This window comes from Rhea pennata, chromosome 6, assembly GCF_028389875.1.
Source record: "Rhea pennata isolate bPtePen1 chromosome 6, bPtePen1.pri, whole genome shotgun sequence".
Lineage (NCBI taxonomy): Eukaryota > Metazoa > Chordata > Aves > Rheiformes > Rheidae > Rhea > Rhea pennata.
The window spans coordinates 33,086,171-33,108,792 of record NC_084668.1 but is presented as its reverse complement, the minus strand read 5'-3'; the positions used below and the strand labels follow the sequence as shown (position 1 = coordinate 33,108,792).

The window sequence follows — 22,622 nt, the reverse complement described above, 5'->3', positions numbered from 1 at the left end:
CCTGTCCTGCACTCCTTCCCTACCTGTGATACATTGCAATATGGTGCTGTCCCTTCTCTTCCCCTTCAAGGCCCAGATAAGATTTCTCTTGATCTCTTCCCCACAACCACCTCCTCATTGTCTTTCTTGGATTTTCTTCTCAAACAATGCAAAAAATGACCTAAGAGATACATCATTTGGGCATGCACAGGATAAGCTATCACAGCTAGTTTTTTTTTTTTTTTTTTTTTTTTTTTTTTTTTTTTTAATGTATGAAGCCTTGGTTTCTTTTCTACAGTTTCTACTTTCTACAATAAATACTTGCAGGAAATGGCAGGAAGTAGGCACTGTCAGGATAAAACTAATCCTCTCCTAAAGTCAACAGTTAAAATAGATAGGTCTGAATTACCGCCTAAAAATACCTATTTCAGCCTTAGTTATAAAGAGGGTTTAGCTGCCTGGTAAAACCTACCTTGCATGAGCTGGCTGTGCATCCAGGGTGCAGTGGAGCTGCTACAGGCAATGAGATGCTCCACCAGCTCCCAGAGTCGTCCCTGGCTCTCCACGGCAACAAGCTGCTGCTAATTGCACTGCTTCTTCAAGCAGGAGCCCCTAGGATGACCCACAGGGAGCACCCAGGATGTGGGCACTGTTCAGACAGTGCACCAAGTATTTCGCAGGGCTGCACCCATTAGGGCACAGAGAATCATCTGCATCTTACCTGTCTTCCAAAAAAGTTACGTTTTACCACTACCTGTTTGGAAACTCTTGTTGCCTTGTATATTTGCACAGATACAAGCTGTCTCTTTTCAGTGGATAGCTTAGATCTAGAGGCCCTAAAATAAAAATAACAAAAATTCTTCACCAAGCCTAAGGCTTATTCCCATGTACATCATTACTAAATAATATTTAGTCAATTTTCACATCCTATTCATGTAAATAACATGAAGAATAAAAATTGGTGCCATTCTGTCTTCATTAATGCTGTCGTCTGACTCCAGGTTAGACACTTTCATATATCCTTAATTTGCTGCCTGGTAGAAACATTTTTCCTGTGGACATTTGTGTTCATTTGATGTTAACTATGACCTTTAAGCATTAAAAAAAAAAAAAATCCCCTGGCAACAGCCTCCATATTCAAAGAAAAGAGAGTATGACAGACTGTGGTGCCAGTTTCCACATAACCAAATCTTCTCAAGAACTGCAATAGATCATTCCAGCTAAATCACAGTTGTAAGTTTATTGCAATCTCCTTGCTCTGAAATACCATGATAATCAACAGCTGGGAAAAAAAAAAAAGAACAAACAGACAACTCCCTTGCTACACCCAGGCCTGAGCAGTAGCACTGAACTCATTGGTACCAGTCAGTGGCATTAATTCTCAGCACTCGTCATGGGATTTCACTTCCAGATGCCATTCTAAAATTTCTCAGGATGAGGAAGAATATCAAAAAAAAAAAAAAAAAAAAAAAAAAAAAAATCAGTGTTTTCAAAGTGCCCAGTGCCAAGGGCCCAGGAAGTCACGATGAGAAGTGCAAGTATCAAATGGTGAACAATTTGGATGCAAGTTTATATGTAAGTCTATTTCTGTAAGGAGGTTAATTCTGCCAAAAAAATGGCATCCAGCTTGCTGACAAATAGTTCAAGGTAATGCCCCAGCCCCAACACACTGACTTCTGCCAGACAGAGCAGCACTTAGGGGAAGCTAAGGCTGGTAGAAACTAGTAAAACCCTTTTAGACTGGAAATTTTCAGCTCCTGATCAAGTGGGTGCCCCGGGGTATTTGCTGAACATTTGTCAGACAAGCTTTGGCAAAGGATGAGCAAACACCCTACCATGCAAGTTGGCTCCTCTGTCCCAGCAGAGGGGACATGACTCCCACTAGCTTCCCAGGTCATGAATGCTTGCCCCATGCTGCTGCTCCCTCTCCTCTCAGGTCCTAATTATCCCACCAAACTTTACAGAAACACAGGATAAACTCCTGCTTGCTGGAAGCAGCACATGCCTTGCAGCAAGTCATGGCAAACACTGTTTGCAAGTCTGACCCAAACAGCACTGAACAGCAGTGAAGACAAAACACACGTCCCAAGGTCACCCATCACCTCCATGTCTCAATCAGCTTCACAGAGAGGCACTCGTGGAGAGCCCAGGCCCTGTGGCAGCTCCCCTCTCCTCCCCAGCTCCTGGGCTTTTGTGGGAGCCAAGGAGACGCTGTTTTGTTGGATTGAGAGCCATTTACTGAAGGTTTCTAGCAGCTCTACAAGGGTGCAGGTTGGATTTGGCAAGATGATAAGCACCCATAGCCCACTGGGATGAAAACTAACCATGCCAAAGGAAGTGCTGGGTCTGCAGATTCCTCCTATGTAAACAGAGCTGCAACCCTGGCCAGGCACCAACCTGCTGCAGCTCTTTTAAAGCCAGGGACCAAATTCAGTACATACCAGTGGCTTCCAGTAGAAAGGAATTTACTGAATTCATTTTGGAAATCAGTCATCAGGATGAAAGAAACTGAAAAAACTGAAATTCACAGCAGATCCTGAGATAGCTTTGATTTGTCTTTCTTCAGTCCCTCTGCAAAATGCCCATGAGTCAGCACCCTCACATGGATGACACTCTTAAGAAGAAATCATTACAGAGGCTTACCTATACTGATGTGGGACCAGGCCATACCAAATTTCAAGCAGAGCAAAGCCAGTTCCCATCAGTTGGAAACCTGTATTTACTCTTTCCAATAATCTCTTCTCTCCTTTCTTTGCAGTGTTTCTGGGACCTTCCTCAATCCCAACCTTTGAAGAGGAGACAGATCTGCTACTAAAAATTGCTTCAAATGGGAGAAGCAACACAAAGGACAAATCAGCTCCATCAACTCTGACACAATGAGGGCACCAAAGCACACATCTGGAACTCCTGGAGGACCAGAAATCTGGTAGGTCTCATCTGTTGCAAAGACATAAGGTAGCAAAAGTCCATAAAGAAGTTTTCTTTCCCTTTCGTTGCAGATTTATTCCCCTTCGCAGCCCCACGGGGCTGGCCTGAGCCTGCATCTGTCCCACAGCACAGATATGTCGGAGCTGGTGGGGCCCAAGATACAGCAGGCATAGCCACTGTGCGGACCACAGGCAGCCCTCTCACAGCACATGACATTCCGCAGCTGAGGAAGACAGACATTTGGAGGCTACTCTGACCACCAGGGCAGCTATGAGCACCTCAGCCTGCACAGAGCTCCGTGGCATGGGTTGTTGCCGTCCTGGCCTGAACTGATAGGATATCTGAAGTCTGCGGGCAAGCTGTGGCTCAGGAATTCCAAAAAGTACTACTGACTTCTGCCTTCATTTCTTCTAATTCTCAGTGTTCAGCCAATTTGTTGGCAAGCTCTCAGCATTCAGTACAAATTTAAGTCCCTTTAGGAAGTCTCAGGCTTAATGTCCAAAAACTGAAATACTCCATAACACCAGTTGTTTCTGAGGATTGTGAGCCCCAGGGCACTGGACTAGCAATGCCTGCACTACTTCACAAAATATTTTGGCTGATCTGACAAGAGGGTAACCTACCACATCATTATCTGCCCATTGTTGCACACCTGTAGATTATTTTCTTCGTCAATGCATCTAGTTTGTCAGAATAATTTGGTTTCCAAATCACAGTCTAATGATAAATCCAAAACAATATCATCACCTTCCTGCTTCAGAGTCAAAGCAATTGACACTGCTTTCAGGCAACACCTGCCAGTCAGCAAACATGGAGAAGCCACAACCTGCCTCACTAAGAATAAATGGGCTGGCTGCGCCTCAGCATATAGCTAATTATAGTCAAGATACTGGCCAAATTTAGTCAAGGCCTAAGCAAGTGAAATTACATTCTGATTTTGGTGGAGCAGAAGACCCTTGCACCACAGGTAGTTTTGGTTTCCTGACTTCATCAGATCTCACTGGATGGTTTCTGAAAGAAGAGACCTGCAGTGAGCTGCTCCCCACTCAGGAGCCCACAGAGGACAGGCAGAAAGAAGGTGATCTGCCCAGTAGGTCTGAGGCCCCAGATGTCACAGGGACAGGCGACCACAGTGCCTCATGTTGAGCAGTTCATCTCTCCAGAGCCTGCATGGTCTCCTGGCTGAGCTAACAGAGCTCTCGGCCTGCTCATTCTGTCTCTCACATCTGGCCAGGAAGATTGAAGGTGGCATGAGGGTGGAAAGCTTGAGCTTAGATGCTGAAGTTCAAGGTACTGACAGAACTGACAGTGAAATACACGTTTCTCATGGTAGTGCTATACTTAGGAAGCTGCAAAACTCCCGCTGTTCTTTGCTGCTGGTATCCCTCTCCATCCATCAGCACCATAAATCCTCACAGCAGCTCCTGTTCTCTGAACCATAATTTGTATCTAGTTTCTAATTGTATTATGTATAGCTGGTCCATGGGAGCCTATCTGAGGAAGCATACAAATAATTCATCTATATTCCTTCATCCTTTCCATACGTACATTCTTCCAGTCAAGCTAAATTAAAACTCACCTTTGTCTGCTTCTAATCTCATCTCCATCCTATACACCAAATATCTTATTTAGCTGCATTTTCAGCTGCCATTGGAAACTAATGCTTCAGGTGGCATATTTTATTTCTTCCCATATTCTAAACTCTTGACTAAATTCAACACAGAGACTGAGGATGAGCTATAGACATTCAATCAAATTGACTTTGAAGACTAATATTTTTGGTGCAAAAATGATCATCAGTTTCATCTTACAAAAATGTTACCTGATACGTTATTGCAAGCAGAAATATCAATGATGCTCTTAACAGCACATTATATCACTGAACTGACAGCAATTTTGTGAATTCATATGCCACGGTCAAATGAGGTGATTTAACAAGATGTCACTTAGAACTGATTGACATCTACAGTCAGAAACTACATCGAACAGTACTCACCTTCGGGGCCTCAGCAACAAGCTGTTTGCATCTGGTGCCACCAGAGCCCATGACAGGCTGTGACGAACCAGCCCGGCTGCGTCATCTCTCATGGGCCAAGGCAACTGTCTGGTGGTGGGGCTGGCCCATGGTCCCGAGGCAACCACAGAGCCAGCCCATCCCCGCTGCCTTTCTCGGCTCTGCTCCCGCGCCAGGCCGCTCCACGCTGCAGCGATGCTCTGCAGGGAGCACCCTCCTGTCCCTGCAGAGACCTGCATCCATGCTTCTGGTGAAGCCCATGGTGGTGGAAACTAGCCCCACTTTTTACCAGCTCCTTGCCCAAACCACCCCTCTGCCACGCCCATGTGCCCAAACAACCCCTCGCGCGCCCATGTGCCCCCCAGGACCCACTGTCCCACCCATCTCCCCTGCACATGCCAGGGGCTCTGCCACACCAGCTGCTCTCCATGCTTGCCTTTTTTGGCCTAAAGCATCACACTTACTTCCCAACCCTCCTGTGTTAGCGTCTTAATAAATTAATAGGTCCCTGCTGTATAATTTAACAGGGAAAATACTTCCAGTAACACCAATAATTCAAACTTGCCTTTGTAATCATTCATTTTCCTTTTAGTGTCCAGAGTACAGTGGTGTGAAACAGCTGTCAAACATAACTCTTCATTCTGTTCATGAATTGTCTGAAGATTTTGATTTCTGCAATTTTTCTTGGCATTATTCCATGAATATTTTCTGCAAAAGCAATTCAATTTATTGCTCATAAACTGTTTCAAGTAATTAAAGACTGCAGAAAATCCTCATTTAAAACGTGACCTGCTTGATCAGGAGTACACTCACACTGTAATTTATGTTCCACAGAAACAGCTTGTGCAATAGCTCTTGCATCACGTTTCTGGTGGGAATGCTCATGATCTCGGTTACTAAACTCACATGTTCCTCAACATTAATTCTAAAAGGAAACATTTTTCAGAGACCTGGCTCATTGGAAGTGCTGTGGAAAGCAAATGCAAGAGCCTCAGCCCAAACCCAGGCAAAAGCAATCCAAAGGGATGTGCCAGAGTGTTCTCAAATGGTGTTCATCTGCTTTGGAGCCTGGAAAAACACCCCACCTTCTTCTTTTTCAGCAGTTCTACTTTTAATAGGCCCCCTTTTCAATAAAAATGAATGCGAATTGCGCTGCTGCTCCAGCACAGTGCAATTCCAGGGCAGACAGTGTATTTCCAGGATTTCGACTTTACATTTGCTCAGCTTTCAAGTAAAACCACACATGCAGAGGTGGTATTCCTCTGCCTACCAGCAAACCTACAGTTTCCAATGGATCTGGTGAATACAATCACAGGCAGGATTTTCTCCTGTATTTGGAGTTTAGTGAACAATTTTACTAGTTCGCCACAAAACAGCAATAATCTAGCACAGGCATTTATATACATATATATATATATATATATATATATATTTTTTCCTTCTCACCTTGGTGCTAATGATAAGTAGGAACATGTTCTCACATTTAACTACATCAGCAGACCAGGCTTTGAAGAAGCCATAGGCAAGGAGAAGCTCACAGAGACGGTTTTGTTCGCCGTGGCTCCCCTAGCTAAAACTTAAGCTTCCCAATTTCCATAACACTGGGCAATCCATCCAACACATGTCTAACAGACCTTTTTCCCAACATTCAGACACCCACCTGCCCTTGCCGGTGCAGGCTTCTCCACAGCAGAAAGCCATAACCAGTTGTAGATGAACATGAGAGAAAAATCAAAAACATTTCTTAAATAACTATTCCTTAAATACTGTTCCTGCCCTTCATGTCCACTTCTCATGCATCCCAAGAGACTCAAAGTAAGTATTTCTGGAGTGAAACCCTCTGCCTGAAACCATTATATCTTCCTCACTTCCCAAGCACATGTTCACTAGGTCCAGATGTTTTCACTCTTCACAATTACCTTTCTCTTACTAAGCACCTCACTTTACAAGATGAAAATCTCAGCTTTATTGAACGTGCACATCTTCTGCTCCTGCTGCAAGGAGAGATGGGACTACCACACTCAATCCTACAGCAAGCAGAGAGGAAGGTGAAAAGAGATTGCTCCTGTGACCCTGTCATCTTTGTTTCATGAGCCTTCATGAGTTAGTCCCCTGTGTGATGCTGTTGTCTATTGCTATAGGAATGGGAAGGAGTCCAAGGAGGCTATGACCTAATGTTTTAGTTTGAAAAGACAGGCGGAAGAGATGGATTATACAGGAAAGCTCTCACTGTCCATGCAATTATCTGATAACAATCTATCTGGGGAGATGAGTCTCAGAAGGAGAAACATACAAAACTCATAAACATGTTTGCACCAGGAAGCTGCAATATCCATTTAAAAAAGATGGAATAAAATCAGTGAAAAATTATACCAAAAAAGAAACAGAAGAGTATGGCACTTTAATTCATGCTGAGCTTGGGACAGCGAGGGAAACGAGGTCAGTCCCACTGGTCAAGCCAGTGTATGAAATCTGGTAAAAAAAATATCCCTACTGATTTAAGAATAGTTACATCTGCAAACAGCTGGACTAATTCAGCCACATTTCCCATGCCTCACGGCCAAATTCCTTCATGTAGATAAGATGCAATATCTAAGTGAAACCTTTGCATCCCCTCTCTTCCCTACAGGACTTGACATCTAATATAGGCAGCAGTCCCACTGCAGCATCAGCCCAGGGAAGGTGCTGCCACGGTCTTGCTCAGCCACCTGCCCCATCCTGTCCAGGGAAGTCTGCAGCATCCGAACGTCTCTGAGATAGCTGCCCCTCCACCACACTTGACCAAAGGTGCAGTTCAATAGGAATCAGATGCACAAGCACATGGACAGCATCCTCGTCAGTGCTGGCAGAAACTACGCCCCGAGGAGACGGGCAGGTCGCAGGTTCAGCCCCTCCTTGCACATGCTGGCTCACCTGCGCTCACCAGTAGTGGAAGACTTGGTGGGCGCTGGTGTTACAGGACAATCTGAACAAAGTGCCTGGATGTTCTCAGGAAAGCACCAGTGCACTCAAAGGATTTCAGAAACGTCTGAGACAGAAAAAGAAATAGTCTTATTTTACAGACAAGAAAATAAAGGGGAAAATAAATACTGCAAAGTTTTAGGAATTGGTGGCAGAGCTAGAACAAGAACCCAAATAGTTTCGCTCCTCTGCACCCTCCACTAGAGGTTTCACTGCTCCAATCTGCTGAGAGCTCCTCTGATTTCTAGTTGCTAAAACACACTGAAGACAACTGCAAATACTTGTAACCCTTTCCTGCCATCACTTCCCCAGAAGAAATTGCTACAGATACTATCTGCCCGTTCAGATGGGAGATCAGGCAAACAGTACCAGCATGGAACATGATGCTGTGCAACTGCAAGACACCAGGCATGTCAGAGGGCCAGCAGTCCCCCACATATTGTTGGTGGCAATGCTGATCATGATCTTGCCATGCTCCCTCTTGCAAGGCTGGATTTTATTACGCTGACTGCTGCATCAGCATCCACTCCAGCAACTCCGAAACAGGAATGGATGAAGTGGAGAAGCATGTAGGCTGCAAGTCCTCTCTCCGTGCAGGAGGGAGCATGAAGGCTGCTCCAGCCGCGGGTTGCAGGCACCAGCATTAGCAGCGTTCTCAGCTGCCCTGGGTTCTCCAGCAGGCACAAGGATTTCTCTTCCCTGTATTTCCATGTGGAAAGCCACACACTGTGAGCTCGGCACAGTACGTGATACGATCTAAGCATGGCATGAAAGGTGTGTGCCTGCACAGTATGGATTTCTGCCCAGCCACAATCTTCTCGTTCTGCAAAAAGGTACAGAGTGCTACATGGTAGCTCCTCACAATCACAGCACATGAAGTAAGTCCTCCTCTATAAAATTGTTCATAGCATCAGAGAAGGAAGAAAAACTGAAAGGCACTCTGCCCAGCAGTTTCTGTGCAGACGTAAGGATAGCCTTTTAAACTGAGAAAAATCAATCTATTTCTATGCCTAAATGAAACCTCAAGAGGCAAGCCACTCACCCTTTTTGAGGCAACCTCTCCCTTCCGAGGGGGATGGTCCCTGAAGGCTTTGTGGCTCACCACTGGTGGAGTTAGGTTAACAATTTACATCCTCACTAACTGTAAGTGCTATTTTCATGTAAACACAGCCCATGATGAAATAAAGAAGGTAACCTAGGAGGGCAAGATGTGCCCATGCACACTCATAACATTGCTCTGGGCTCTGTGTCTTGCCTGAAACACAAAGGATACTCCTCTCCTACCTCAACAAAGAACAAATATACACTGATAATCTAATGGAGAGAGAAACAGAGTATTTAGGAATGAGTCTGAACAAGTATGGCAAGTTTACTGAAATAACATTTAAGGCATCTGATCTTTTCAGTAATAGTTCCTTTCAGAGCAGGCAACTTGCATACAACGTACCCAAACTCTAACACTTTTGCCAAAGTCTCATTGGTTATCTTCTAGGTTAAATCACTTTAAAAACAAGGGTCAAAGTTGTTTCATAGCTTTACTCTCTCAGTAATGTGCAACATGAACATAATAGTGTTATTAAGAAGTCAAAAATAACTTAACACAGTAGCTATATAAGATTCTCCAATGGTCAAATTTTCAGCAATTACTTTTTGTGAAGTTCAGAAAATTAGCATATTTGTTAATCAAATTAATTTAAAAAGTAGCTTTTCAAAATAAAAGCAATGCTTTAAATAAATATAGTCTTTTTATAAACATAAAACACTTAGTTTTGTTAAAGGTAACACAAATACTACACTCGAGCACAGTACTTAAAAGATTGAAATGAACATTGTGAGCACACATGAGCTGGACACAGGGATGGACAAGGATGCATTGCTTTGAGACGTTCTTGGTCTCCTTTCTAAAGCAGCACAAAAAAGGCATCCATTTCTCAAGTTACCCTAAACAGCTGGTATGTGTCAAGACATTTATAACTGCTGCACAAAAATGCTGGTACCTTGTTTTTTCCAAGCTATTTCTCTACACTACATCTTTAGCAGTTCTGCAGCCTTGCTTTGAATTTCTAGCCCAGCACGGTTCTCAGCAGCCAGATCCTGCTTGCTTTATCCAGCTGACTTCAACAGGATCACTGATCTGTGCAAGATCTGACCTCTCACCAACCTTCCAACAAAGCCCACAGTTTGTGAAATCTATAAAACCTTCCTTCAAACACCGGCCGCGATGGGTGTTTCATGTTTACCTGTAGCTCACCTTCTGAGTTGGCGATCACTGAAGAATATTCACAGCTCTCATCATAACTAAAGGGCTGACTAGCTATGCTCATTACTACACAAGTTAAATGCATATCAGCAAAGACGGTAGCTGTCCTGCAGTTCTACAATGTAGCAATGATTTTCTGAAATGAAATAAATAATTAGCTAGTTCTTATATTAGTACATACTACCTGGATGTATTCCAAAGAGTAGTTTGCTAAAATTCAGTGAAATGTACATCTGAAATCTAATCATCATCTATCCAAAAATTCTGACCACTTAATATGTCATTTACTTAGTTTTAATTGTTCGTTAAAAAATCATGTTCAGGATCTGCAGCAAACCACTGTTTTTGCACTCACAAAAACAGTTGTTGGTGATATTTGTTGCTGGATTTTGTTTGTTTGTTTGAACAGCATAACAGTAATGTAACCTATAAGTTAAATGATAAAAGCTGAAAAGTAATATAAAGCGCAAAACTGATACAAGTACTCTCCATTTGTTTTGATCTTCAGAATGAACAGGCCTCTTCAAATATGACACAGAAATAAATTAGCAAATGTCTAACGTAATGCATAAAAGCTTCTACAGGATTTGCACGTGCGTACACACGCACTCGCATACAGACAGCATGGCTTCATTAGAAATCTCACTAACAGAGAGTTTAACTTAGATAAATTGACTGCATTAAAATACTGACATTGTGAGAATTTTAATACTATCAACACCCTGCAGAGGGCATTCCTGTGTGAATTTTTAAATGCTTTAAAAAAATAGTTTAGAGTTATTGAAATCTATGACAAATATGACAGGTCTGTTTTCTCTCACAGCCTCCCGTTCTCATCCCCAGTGTCCTTCTCCTGTATCGCCTCCAGGCACCTCTTTGCCTTTGCATCCATGTGCCCACTTCCAGCTCTGCTGAGTCCACATGACAAACACGCCAGCTGGATCTGCTTCATGTTCTCCAGGGCCTCATTCTTGGCGTTCTTCAAGAGGTCTCCTTGTCCCTGCAAACACAAATACATAAGGATCGTACACACTGCCCGAGACCGCAGGTGAGAACACTGCTCTCGTGGCCTTGAGCCCTTCTGCACGGCAGGAGAAGACCTGCAGCCAGCCCACAGGGAGCCGACACAGGGAGCCTGAGGGAGCCCGCAGCCAGAGGAAGGCCACGAGGGCCTCAAAGCATGGCCACAGGCTGCAAGCTGCCCACAGGAGAAGGGCCTTCCTACAGGTAGCCCGGAGCACCTCAGTCAGGCCTAATGTGAGGTGACTAAGAGGACATCAATCCAATTTGTAACTATCAGGAAAAACGTCTAACAAAAAACTTGTGTTAGTGAGTTCAGAAATGCCAACATGACTATTTACGGAATATTGATATCTCAAATGCTATAAAGGAACAAGATTCTGCGACGAATAAATAAAAGCCAGAAGATGCTCCTCATTATTAAAATTCAGGGCCACTAAGAACTTGAGCTGCTCTTCTCCTCATGTCACCTAAAGTACAGCTTCAAGTACATCACTGTATACAGATGTTTTATATACGTATTCAGAAGGAATACCTATGCTGACTGAAAATGTTACATTTGCATCCATGCAACCTGCCTCAACCTCCTGCCTACCACAGATGCTCTGTGAGGTCTCAGAGGAGGTCACAGATGTTCCTGCAAGGTCACACTGAAAGGGCGATCGATCACAGACTCTGCTGCCATTTACAGAATGAACTAGCCATGTTGGGGGAGTCAGCATGGCACCTTCCAGCAATGGGAGCATCTCTCAGCTCTGCCATTCCCCCAAAATAAGAAAGATTTATCCCACATCGATGACCACAACTCCCTTTCTGCCAGCGCCTGGCACCGGACTTAGCACACAGCACTGCCTGAGTCCCTGTAAACAATGTTCTCAATGAAGAAACAATGGCAGCTTGCAAGTCCCTCAGCACTGGTAAACACCACGTGGGGAACAACGGCAGCCAGAGATGGCATCCCATGCCCGAGAGCGTGATTGCATCATCTCCTGATGACATGAGTTTGTCCCTGCTGAACAATGTAAATCACCACAGATGCGAGGAATGCAAGTTAATGCTAGAATAACAAAAGGCATTGCGAGTCAGCAAGGAGCTGTGCTATTTGGTATGAAGCACTGTCAAAGAGATTTGTATCTCTACAGTACGACAGTTATGGGAATACACAGACAAATAGCTTGGAATCCAGTGAGCAGACATGGTTTAGAAAAACAAAACAAGAATAAAATTTATGCAGCACATATTTCACATAGCTGTGATTTTGCTTTTAGGACAAAGGTTGAGTTTATGGTTAAAGGCAACAGGCTGAATTCAAGAGCTCCATCTCTGCCTGCGGCACCCCAGTCGCCTTGTCTGTAGATTGCATGGGAAGCACGCCAGTACTGGAGTGGCAGGGATGATACACCCTAGCATAGCTAAAGAGACTGAACAGCAGTATCATTAATGACACAACCAAGTTATCAAAAAAAAGTGGTTGATTCTTCATTATGCTGGGCTGGTTCTTTTTTCCCTCACCCGCACAGGACTGGTGCAGCCTTCAATGTCTCCAATCAGCAGAGAAAAATGAGTGTGATCACGCTTTACACCCTTAATGTCCGAGTCAAAAATTGGCAATAGGTAATCACGCACAAAAATGGAAAAATCTCCTTAGTTCAACAAGTAACTCAAAATACATGTTCCTACAGCACCAGGAACAACAGAGCCTGAAACCTGGGAGAGCTACTGCAGTAGAGGTGAAATAATGCTGTTGACCACGCTGTTTCCCCTAAGCTGGGCCTGGTTTCCCTTTGGCTAGGTGTTTCCCTTTAGCTTAGATGTGTTGTGTGGAAACACATCCTGCCGCTCACGCTGCACGTGGAAGAGGAGCATTCCCTGCCACGCAGCAACGGCACAAGGTGGATACTGTTCCGTAGCTGACACAAGAGCCTCAGGTGAGTCTATGTCACCTTCCTCGTTTCTTCTTCTCAGGTGAGGGCAAAGCATGGGAATCTTTCTCAGGGCAGCTCATAAACTGAGTCTTTGGTTACGGTCTCGCCAAGAGGCTCATTTACAGAAAGCTACTTGGGATTTCATACACCCTCATTTGGAGGATGAAAGGCTCAGTCCACCCTGCCAAGACTTGTACCCAAGAAGCCAAGGTACTTCACAGCCAGTGTGACAGTGCTGAGCCATCAGCTCGTTCTCTTATGCATATTCTAATTCCATATTTAAATAACTAGGCAATTCAAACAGATTATAGGGAGCAGGTTTAGTCTGCGGTAATGCATGACACATCTCCTGGTTCTAAGAACAAAAACACACTTCCTTAGCATACTTCCAGTATTTTGAAGATATTCTTATTTTACAGTGTTTCTAAAAATGGAAGTGAACTTAAAATAGAGCATAATTCCATTCTGTGTACAGACCAATTGATCTATGTCTTAGTTTCCTTGTACTTTTTTATTATTATTATTTTCAAACAACTGGTTCATTTGAGCAAGCTGAAGGAGTAAAAATGATTTTGAATCATTTGTCACAAGAAAATTAATGACAAAGCAACCCCCAATGACAGAACTGTCATAATTCTAGAGACACCATAAAAAATATCTGTGGGCATGCTCTGTTTGAAAAGCCATCTGTTTGCTTTGAAAAACTGGCTATGAGCATAATCCACTTAAGAAAAATGTCAGCAAAATTATGTCAACGCCTTAGCAAACTAAATACTGGATAGAATCTGGAGTAAACTTCAGAAGTATGATTACACCGAAGCAACCTTCATATATCACAGTCGTGAAAATCACCAGGCAGAAAACAATCCACTTGCTCTTACAAACAAAGCATCTCTGTTTCAGACAAAGAGCCATCACATTGGTCCATTCCAGCATCTATCTATCCATCTTCCTTCTGCTATTGATATCATCAGCCTTTCTGAAAATAAATACTTGTGAAAAAGTTTAAATTCAACACTGGGCAGGAGATTAATCAAGTGTTGTACTTGAAAAACTGATCAAGAGGCATATTTTAATTTATATTTAGGGAATATTAAATGCCAGGTTTCATACACCTGACTACTACTAACCATGCAGCTTCTGTGTGAATAAATATTTTTGTACAAATAATACAGTTTGTCAAGTAAGGTAAGATTATGATTTAAGCCTTTACCTTGACAGGCTAATACTACTTAGAATACAGGAAATATTTGACATGGGTTTAAATATTGCTCAGTTTCAGAGACATTCCAGGAAGGCTTTAAGAAGGATAAGAATAGTTTAGTTCAATGGCCACAGATGGAAAGAATCCTGTACATTGTTTTTTTTATTATTTATAATTTTTGCAAAATCAAACCAGAACTTATGAGTCAAGTCCACAGCTCATTATATCCAACACCTTAAACTCGGAGGTTGTGGAAATGAGAGGAAGAGGTGATTTAGTCAAGCATAACCATTTTATACTCAGTTCCACTATACCTTTTTATATATGGTGCATATATATATTTTTACATAAATATATAGGTATGTGTATGTATATTAATAATTACTATTTCTATTCCTGTGTTTTCTAGGAAATTACCCTTGAGATTTATTTAACGATGCTTTGCTTTTTCTGAGCACCCACAACTACCAGTGACTCAGGCCATCACCAGCGGAGCTACAAAGCTCCCAGACTCAGCAGCCGCCTCTATCAGCCTTAGGCAGGCGGCAGCAGGATCTTTTAAGCCCACAGCTCGGCCTCTTCAGGGATGAACTGCGCTGAAAGGCAACGAGATTGCCCAGCACAAAAGCCTTTCTTTACTACCAGTGAAGGGGAAAATCCCATGCTGGGCAATAGGGTCTTTGCACCTTTCAAAACTGACCGTGTCTTCAGGCAGGCTCTAACACTGCTGCTAAGGCCATTTTGTAATCGGCCGCTTGTGAAGGCAGAGTGCTTATCTCCTGGTAGACACCTTCTCTGACAGCGTATTATGGGAGCTCTCCTCCTGTTTCCTCAGAGACTGCATAAACAAACAACAACTAAAAAGAGATTTGAGTTTCTCCCCTTCTGCTTGTATCTCATCACAATATTACTTTAAAAAAAAAAAAAAGGAAAAAAAAAAAAAAAAACCCTCAGGAAAACAAGCTGTTATGTTGTTATTTAACAGCACAGTAAAATCATCACCCCAGAACCCCTAAACGGTTGGCTGAAAAGGTCAGACAACCAAATAAAACAACCATAAGCACTGTGTCTCTTCATATTGCCAGATGTTTGCATTTCAGATATAACACAGGTGAAGTAACGGCATGGGAAAATCAGTGCTGAGCAGCTTTGGAAAGCAAAATGCTGGGGAACCATTGTGATATTTAGATAATCTCTGTGGAAACTGCATTTACAGCAAGGGGTGCATTTTCAAAGTGTCATAGTGGGAATCTAATTCTATTTAATATTAATAGGGGAGGCACACAATTAAATGGTCACACATTGCTTTGAAAATGTAATCCTCTAGAGGAAATCATTAACAAAATAATACAACCGCTATGTTAAATTTATCAGAAAAAGCAGACACTTTTCCATGCAATCTTCGAAATTAAATGTGACAAAGATTTGATGTAAATTATTATGTATTCAAGTTTAAGAATACAGAACTCAACGTATTGAGTATTCTTTTGTCAATGCAGACTTTAAAACATCCTTTTCATATTACTGTATATCATTTATCAAGAGATTTACTTTATGCTCTGTGATATAGACCATGATGCATGTTAGCACAAAAAAATTACTACAAAAACTGTACAAAAAGTATATAATCCCTTTGCACAGAGTAAAAAATAAGGGAGTGTGAAAATGAGTTACTCCACAGGAGAAAGAGAAAGAGAGGGAAAATACTACTTGCCAAATTTGTTATAGCTGTATAGGAGAAATTCACTTCCTGGCAAAAGAAACAAAAGAAAGAAACATAAAAGATTGCTTTTAAATGTCACTTACTGTTGTATCATCTAGGGTCGTGGGATCTGGGGGTTGTCGTGTCGTGTTCTCCCCCCCTCCCCCCATACACAGTTCTGACCCAAATACAACAGCTTGTTTCTACCTGGCTGAAACCAGGAAGAGTTTTGCTGCTAAGTAATTTAGAAGATCCAACCAAATCCTCGTTTGGGCTTGAGTCGCCCTGGTTGTTCAGTATGTGCATAGAATTTCAGACCTCACACTGAGCACCTCATTTTGGTATCAGTGTGTCACTGACAGCTACAGACCGTCTCTCCTGCCTCCCAGAGCAGGGTCTAGCAAACATTTGCAAAAAGAAAACAGAGCTGAGATACAAATCACACGAGAATGGATCTGAAACGCATGAAAAAGAAAATACTCATGCAGCGAAAGGCAGCTACCATTATATGAAGTGTTGCAACTCTGTAAGCAAGAGCAGGAAAAGGAGACTGTTGTGGAAGAGATTGCTTTCCATAGTTTTGTTTGACACAAGGTTAGATTATAAAAATAAGGTGAACATAGATTTTCAGACAAGCTGTAAAGTAGAAGGAAAGGTCAATGAGGTCAAAAGCTCTAGAGCTGGTCTGCTCAAACCACACAGCCAGCAGCTAGGACGCTTCGGACAGCAAAGGCGATTTCATAAAGCTGCTGGGGCCTCTGCCGCCCCTGGAAAAATGCGACAGCAGAGAGCAGCAGACGAGGCCGTGACTTCAGCCCCGTTGCACTGCTGTCACACCCCCTGAGCTGGCTCTTTACACCCACACGATGGAGCATCACAGGGTGCCTTCCAGGAGGGCAAATTATGGTGATTAGAGTTTAGATGGATTTTAGTAGCTCATGTTTTAGCCAGAACAGCTAGTTTGAGGAATTTTTAGGAGTTACAAAAAAATGCCGCCATGGTGGATGTAGACACTAGAGAGAAAAATGAGCAGGAGGAAAAAGAGCTAACAGTAATAGTTTCAGGCAACTATGTGGGCTAGTTGTAGATAGAGGTGTGTGCTATGGGATTATTTAAAATCTATTATTATTATTATTTAAAACTATGCACGCAAATAGCAACAGCAGTCCCTTGAACAGGGGAGTAGTGATTAGCTGCTTTCTAAAAGGCACCACAACGTAACTGTATCTTGAGAGGGCTCTGATGGGAACCCAGCAGAAAGAAGCTCTGCCCAGGGTAAAAGGCAGATTCACACTTTAGGAGCAAGAGTGAGAACAGTCACAGCAAAGAGAGGTGTCTCCTCACTCCCAGGGACAAGGCATCAAGCTGAGACCCTGTTTTCCCATTTGATGATTATTTACAGGCACACTTGCTCATAGGACAGAGGTGATGCACAAGACTCCAGGAAAACACTTGTCTGGGGAGAAAGTCTGCACCTAAACCAGTTAATTCCTTGCTACATTCTTCACTGTTTATTTCATGAACCTGCAGGATGGATGCTGATTCCACACTTTCCTGTCAGTGTCTCAGCACACAGGGGCTGAGGGGGTTCAGAGAGTGAAAACAAGCTCGTTTTCCCACGAAAAACACCCAGATCATGGCACTGGCCTTGGTTACACTGTACTTCCCAATTGTTTTATTACTTACATAGGGGGAAAAAGTCCTGTTCACACATGCTACTCGCATATGAGTCTTGGAAATGAAACCACACTTGCAAGCAACACTAGCACCCTCAAAGGCACTGATTTGCCAAGACGCAGAGCAGCGAGAATGACATATTTCAATCAGCATCCTCCTGCCTAACTTTGTGACAACTCCTAGGTGAAGAGCTAACAAGTAACTATCTTTGACAATGCTCTGTCTACAAAGCAGTCTCTTTTTTAGTGCAGTCAACATCAGAACCACAGAATAACTCCCGCATTGTTCCATGTGGTCAGTAGAACTCGCGTGGAAACTCCAGAGCAACCCCAAATGGGAATTCCCTGTTCAAAACTAGAAACGACTCTCAACAGTCTAAGTGAAATCAAACAGGAATCTGGACAATGATCCCTCTGCAGAGCCCGCTCAGGCCCCGGTCTAACCCATGTGCTCAGCAGGTTCCAGAGATCAGTCAAGCCCTCCTCAGCTTCGGAGGGATTTCTGCAGTCACAGTAGGTGTTGAGTTACCACAGCAAGGGGCACAGCTGATGTCATGAAAACGAAGAATAAATAAATAATAGAAGAAAGGCATGGATGTTGGATTGAACACTGGGACAGGTTGTCCAGAGCGGTTCTGGAGTCTCCATCCTTGGAGATGCTCAAAACCCCATGGGACATGGTCCCAGGCAACCTGCTCCAGGTGACCCTGCTCGAGCAGGGTCTGGACCACAAGATCTCCAGAGGTCCCTTCCAACTCCAACTACTCTGCGATTCCGTAAATAGATGGATACATATATAAATAAATAAATAAAATGGCCCTGATTTGCAACACAGATTAAACCTGGACCTCAGTCACAGCTCTAGCCTCATGTCTGATCACAGGCACAAGCTGCACTATTATGTTAACAGGTGCTGTTCTGTGAACATGGACTTGTACTCTAACCCAGGGATGGAGCCTGATGCTGACATCACAAATGTGGTGCAAGTACTAAGAACAAGATACAACTTGAAAACCAGATGAATCTGGTTTTAACTACTGAAATTTAAAATCCCAAACTAGACCCCTTTGCCTGTTGCTCATTATCAGGCAGTTCTTACATGACCCGGAAGAGTTTTAACTGATTCCAGTTGCAATTACAGTCTCAGCCTAAAGGTCCGGATTGATGATGATAATTAAAGAGATCTACTAAAGCATTCAGAATTAGTCTGGCTAATTATAGAGCAGGCAAGTGACTCTTCATTGCACCGCTAAGCGGTCATCCCAGAGCACACGGCAGCGCAATGAGCAGTTGAGAAGAGAGACCGCCAGCTGCCCATGCTGCGTGGCACCCTCTGAGATCACTTACGGCAATTCTCACTTCCTTTTCCAGATGTGAGGAAGGTGCAATTAAAAATATAAATGGCTGTGCTGGATACCGAGATTACTCCAGGCAAGGCTCAATGGTTTACTCCAGATCTGCCGACCTCTTTCAGGGTTATCTTCCCGAACTGCACAACAGAGCCAAAAACAGACTTTGAAGGTGGCCTGAGAAGTGGAAATTGGCAAAACACCTCTGCGAGACAAGGAGAACCGCAAAGCTAATCATGCGATTAGCAAAAGAGCAAACCTTAGCAAACCAATTCTGGCTGCTGGCCTCCCCAGTGCGAGTATTCCATTACCTCGTGCAGCCATGGCAACTTAGGAAAGACTGTCTGTATGTGTAATTCCCTTATATGATTTGCCTAATGAAATAAAAGAGAAAGACATACGCAGCCAACTCTCTGTGGAACAGTCAAGTGCCCTCCCAAAGCCTTTTGGCCGTAGACCAAAGTTTGAGAAGGAATTAAGATCAAGCACTTCCTTGAATAACTGAGCAGTAAAAGCAATCCTGCTGCAGCATTCCCTATTGATCTTTAAACAGAGCTCTCTACTGAAATCTATGGGCTCTTACAAATCAATGGCGCTACACAGCTACTAATCTATTCCCTCAAGCAGGCATTTTACGTATAAAATGAGTGGGCTTTTATTTTCATTTTTTAGAATGCCTCTTGTTTCTCTCTCGTCTGGGCATTTAAATTAAATTACTTTATATCAGGCTGTCAAGAGCAATGAAAGTGAACATTGACAGTCTGTAACTGTGCTGCAGCAGGAATTTGCTTTCAGAAATAATGGTATTAATTTGATGTTAGCAATGTGCTGAGCAGTTCAGCTCTTTGCGCGTCTCTGAAGCATTGCATCTAGCAGATAGTTTGCAAGCACAGACACAAATGTATGGACTCTCACTGTCAACTCCTCCCTGCCAGGAGGCTGCCTCTTTTCTGGTGGTAAGTTTGAGATCAAAGGGTTGGCTGGGAGCCCAGGAGCGCACCAGTCAATACAAAGAGAACCCCATATTGCTGAAGAAATTGTGCCATTATTTATTTCAGCACACAGCCGTGGGATGGAAACCAAAGCTGTATGCCCAGGTGTTTGTTAGTCCTTCTCTGGTCACAAAACCTAATTCTCCCACATACACCAACACCAGCCGGTAACTCCAGTAAAGGCCAGAGAGCCCCAGCAAAAACAAAACAAGGGGAAGAAAATGAAGCAGAAAGGGCAAACTTTTCTTGTATTTCATTTGTCTGAGCAGAAGGACCAGCTGCAGGAAAAAATATGCTTTGCAGCTCGCAAAACACCTGTGCAAAGCAATCCATGAGCAATGGAACTGGCTGGGGACAGCCGGCACTGCCCCACTCCCTCCGCATCGATGCACTGGCTCCGTTTGCAGCCCCTCAGGCTGAGCATGCCACAGCTAACAGTTAAAACTGTGTCTTTAATCACAAATGTTGACACCAAAATATCAACTAAGTTCATCAGAAACCTGGATGGCTTTACTGACCATCTCAGTTTTGGTTTGGGGGGGGGGGTGTCTTTTTTTTCTTTTTTAGTAATAGCACAAACACTCACTAGAGAAAAGTTGCTCCAAGTAGCAACACACAGTGCTGTGTAATTAAAATCAGGAAGTGGTGGATATGTTGAAGAGATTATGCAAAGCCTAGAGCATACTCATAGAGCAGTTGTTCCTATATAAAACTCCAAACTCTGATTGTCTCTGAGTATCTGCTTGGCACAAATGCTAATTTCTCAGCAATGATATAGTATATGCAAATCCTTCTACTGTGGTGGCTGGCACTCATCATCAGCTAACTGGAGGAGCGCAGGAATTTGCACAACCCATCTGCGTTTCCCATTTCTATAGAGTGGACATGTCAGTCCCTCTAGTTTGGCTCCTCTTCCCTCTCCATCTCGGGAGCTTTGGGCACTCAGTTTCTAACATGTTCACAAGCAACAGAGACCAGAAACAGCTGTATGCTGATGCAGAAAGCTTTAAGCTGAGACAAAAAAAAATACCAAATCATGTGAAAGGAGAGTGAAAAGAAGAAAAAGCTGTCAAATTGCTTGGAGGGAAGAGGTTTTAAAAGGATTTCCAAGTAAATGCTCTGATCCATCTCATCTCTGTGAGCCCAAAATCTGGTCCTGCTGAAGGCAAAGGCAGGTTTGTCAGGGACCGCAGTGAAAGCAGAACTGAGCTGTTTTCTCTGCTCATGTTCCCTCTGCCAGAGGTCAAAAAGGTTCATGTCTGCACAACAACTGTGCGACCTGCACGCTAACAGGCTTATTTGCCTTGGGAGAATCCCAGCTTCTCCTTCCCTGTGCAGATGTGAAATTAAATACAAGTAAGAACAGATAAAGTTATTTTTATATATAAGCAGCATGCTGACCCAGGAAGCAGAGAGCTACTGAAACGAGGCAACTGTGGGAGAAGAGGAAAATAAGGAAGGGTCAGAAATAAGCGTGACCAAATGTGAGAACTTTCCATGAAACATAAAAATAGAGAGACAAAGCAAAACAATTCCACCAAGCACAAAAAAAAAATAGTCAAGGAGGGGCACCATAATGGTCATTTACATATTCATTCCTCCCAAAACATCAGCGCAGAAAAACGAACAAGCGTAATTTCCAACTTCCTATAACGCCATGCCACAGAAAACGAGGCGCTTTTTATCAAAATCCAGCTCAGTTTCTAATCCTGGTACCAAGGGCCCTAATAGTGGCTCTACGTCTCTCTCAACTTGTGAAGGCTGGAGAGAAGGTTATACTGGGGGAATTATAAATTACCCAACTTCAGACCAGAGTCACCTCTGAAGCAAGGGGTCCCTCCCCTGATGCTACTGGGAGCCTCTGGACACAAGTCATCTCTCTCTGCCTGCTCAGTAGAGCCCCTCAGGCTGAGCTGTGCAACTCCCACCGCTATCCTCATCATGTGAAAATGCAAACCCAGGCTAGTGAACACGAATTCACGGCCCCAAGGACACATCAGTCAAGTTATCTCTTGTTTGAAGCTTGTTCAACAAACCAAAGCATAAGATTAGATTATGGATCTCAGTTGAATACTATGCTGCTTTTATTACAGGTTCCTAAAGAGGAGTGCAGGGTCTCTATCTAATAACGAAGGTAACATGAGCATTCAGGGTATGTTCAGGGCAGCTAGCTTTGAGAATGCTCTTTGGAGGTATCTACCTCCCTGTGTTACCCATTAAGACAGTCTGGAGAAGTCAGAACCAAGACAAGTTCAGGTGCCTGAAGTCAGGGATCTGAATCCAGTTGCAAATTCCAGTTTGCTTTAGATAAAAGATTGCAAAATTTAGAGAATCTCCTGATCCTCTATTTAAATAATTCTGCAAGGACTCCTTAGTTCTCTCTCTCTTGCATGGTCGGTCAGAGGAGCTTTTCTGGATTTACACCAACATAAATCCTCTCCATTGCTCCCACTGCTAAAGAGCAGGAGTCCAGGTGACACCAAGTGAGAACATGCAGAGCACTTAGCTGTAATTACTGTTACTCTCTGTTCTGTCAAACTGGAGAAAATCACAGCATTTCAGTAAGATTCTCCCTGTCAATACAGGATTTGTTTCAGATCTGTAACATGGAG

At 43.3% G+C, this 22,622-nt stretch overlaps 1 protein-coding gene across 1 annotated transcript in view; it reads right to left on the bottom strand.

Moving 5' to 3' along the window:
• Positions 1-9,300: 9,300 nt before the first annotated feature.
• The window catches only part of PLCL1 (phospholipase C like 1 (inactive)), a 205,625-nt gene continuing 192,303 nt past the window's right edge, over positions 9,301-22,622 (bottom strand). Inside the window, exon 6 of the mRNA XM_062579197.1 lies at positions 9,301-11,142. Coding sequence (XP_062435181.1) covers positions 10,960-11,142 — 183 coding nt within the window. The 3' untranslated portion in view covers positions 9,301-10,959. The remainder of the gene's footprint in view (positions 11,143-22,622) is intronic.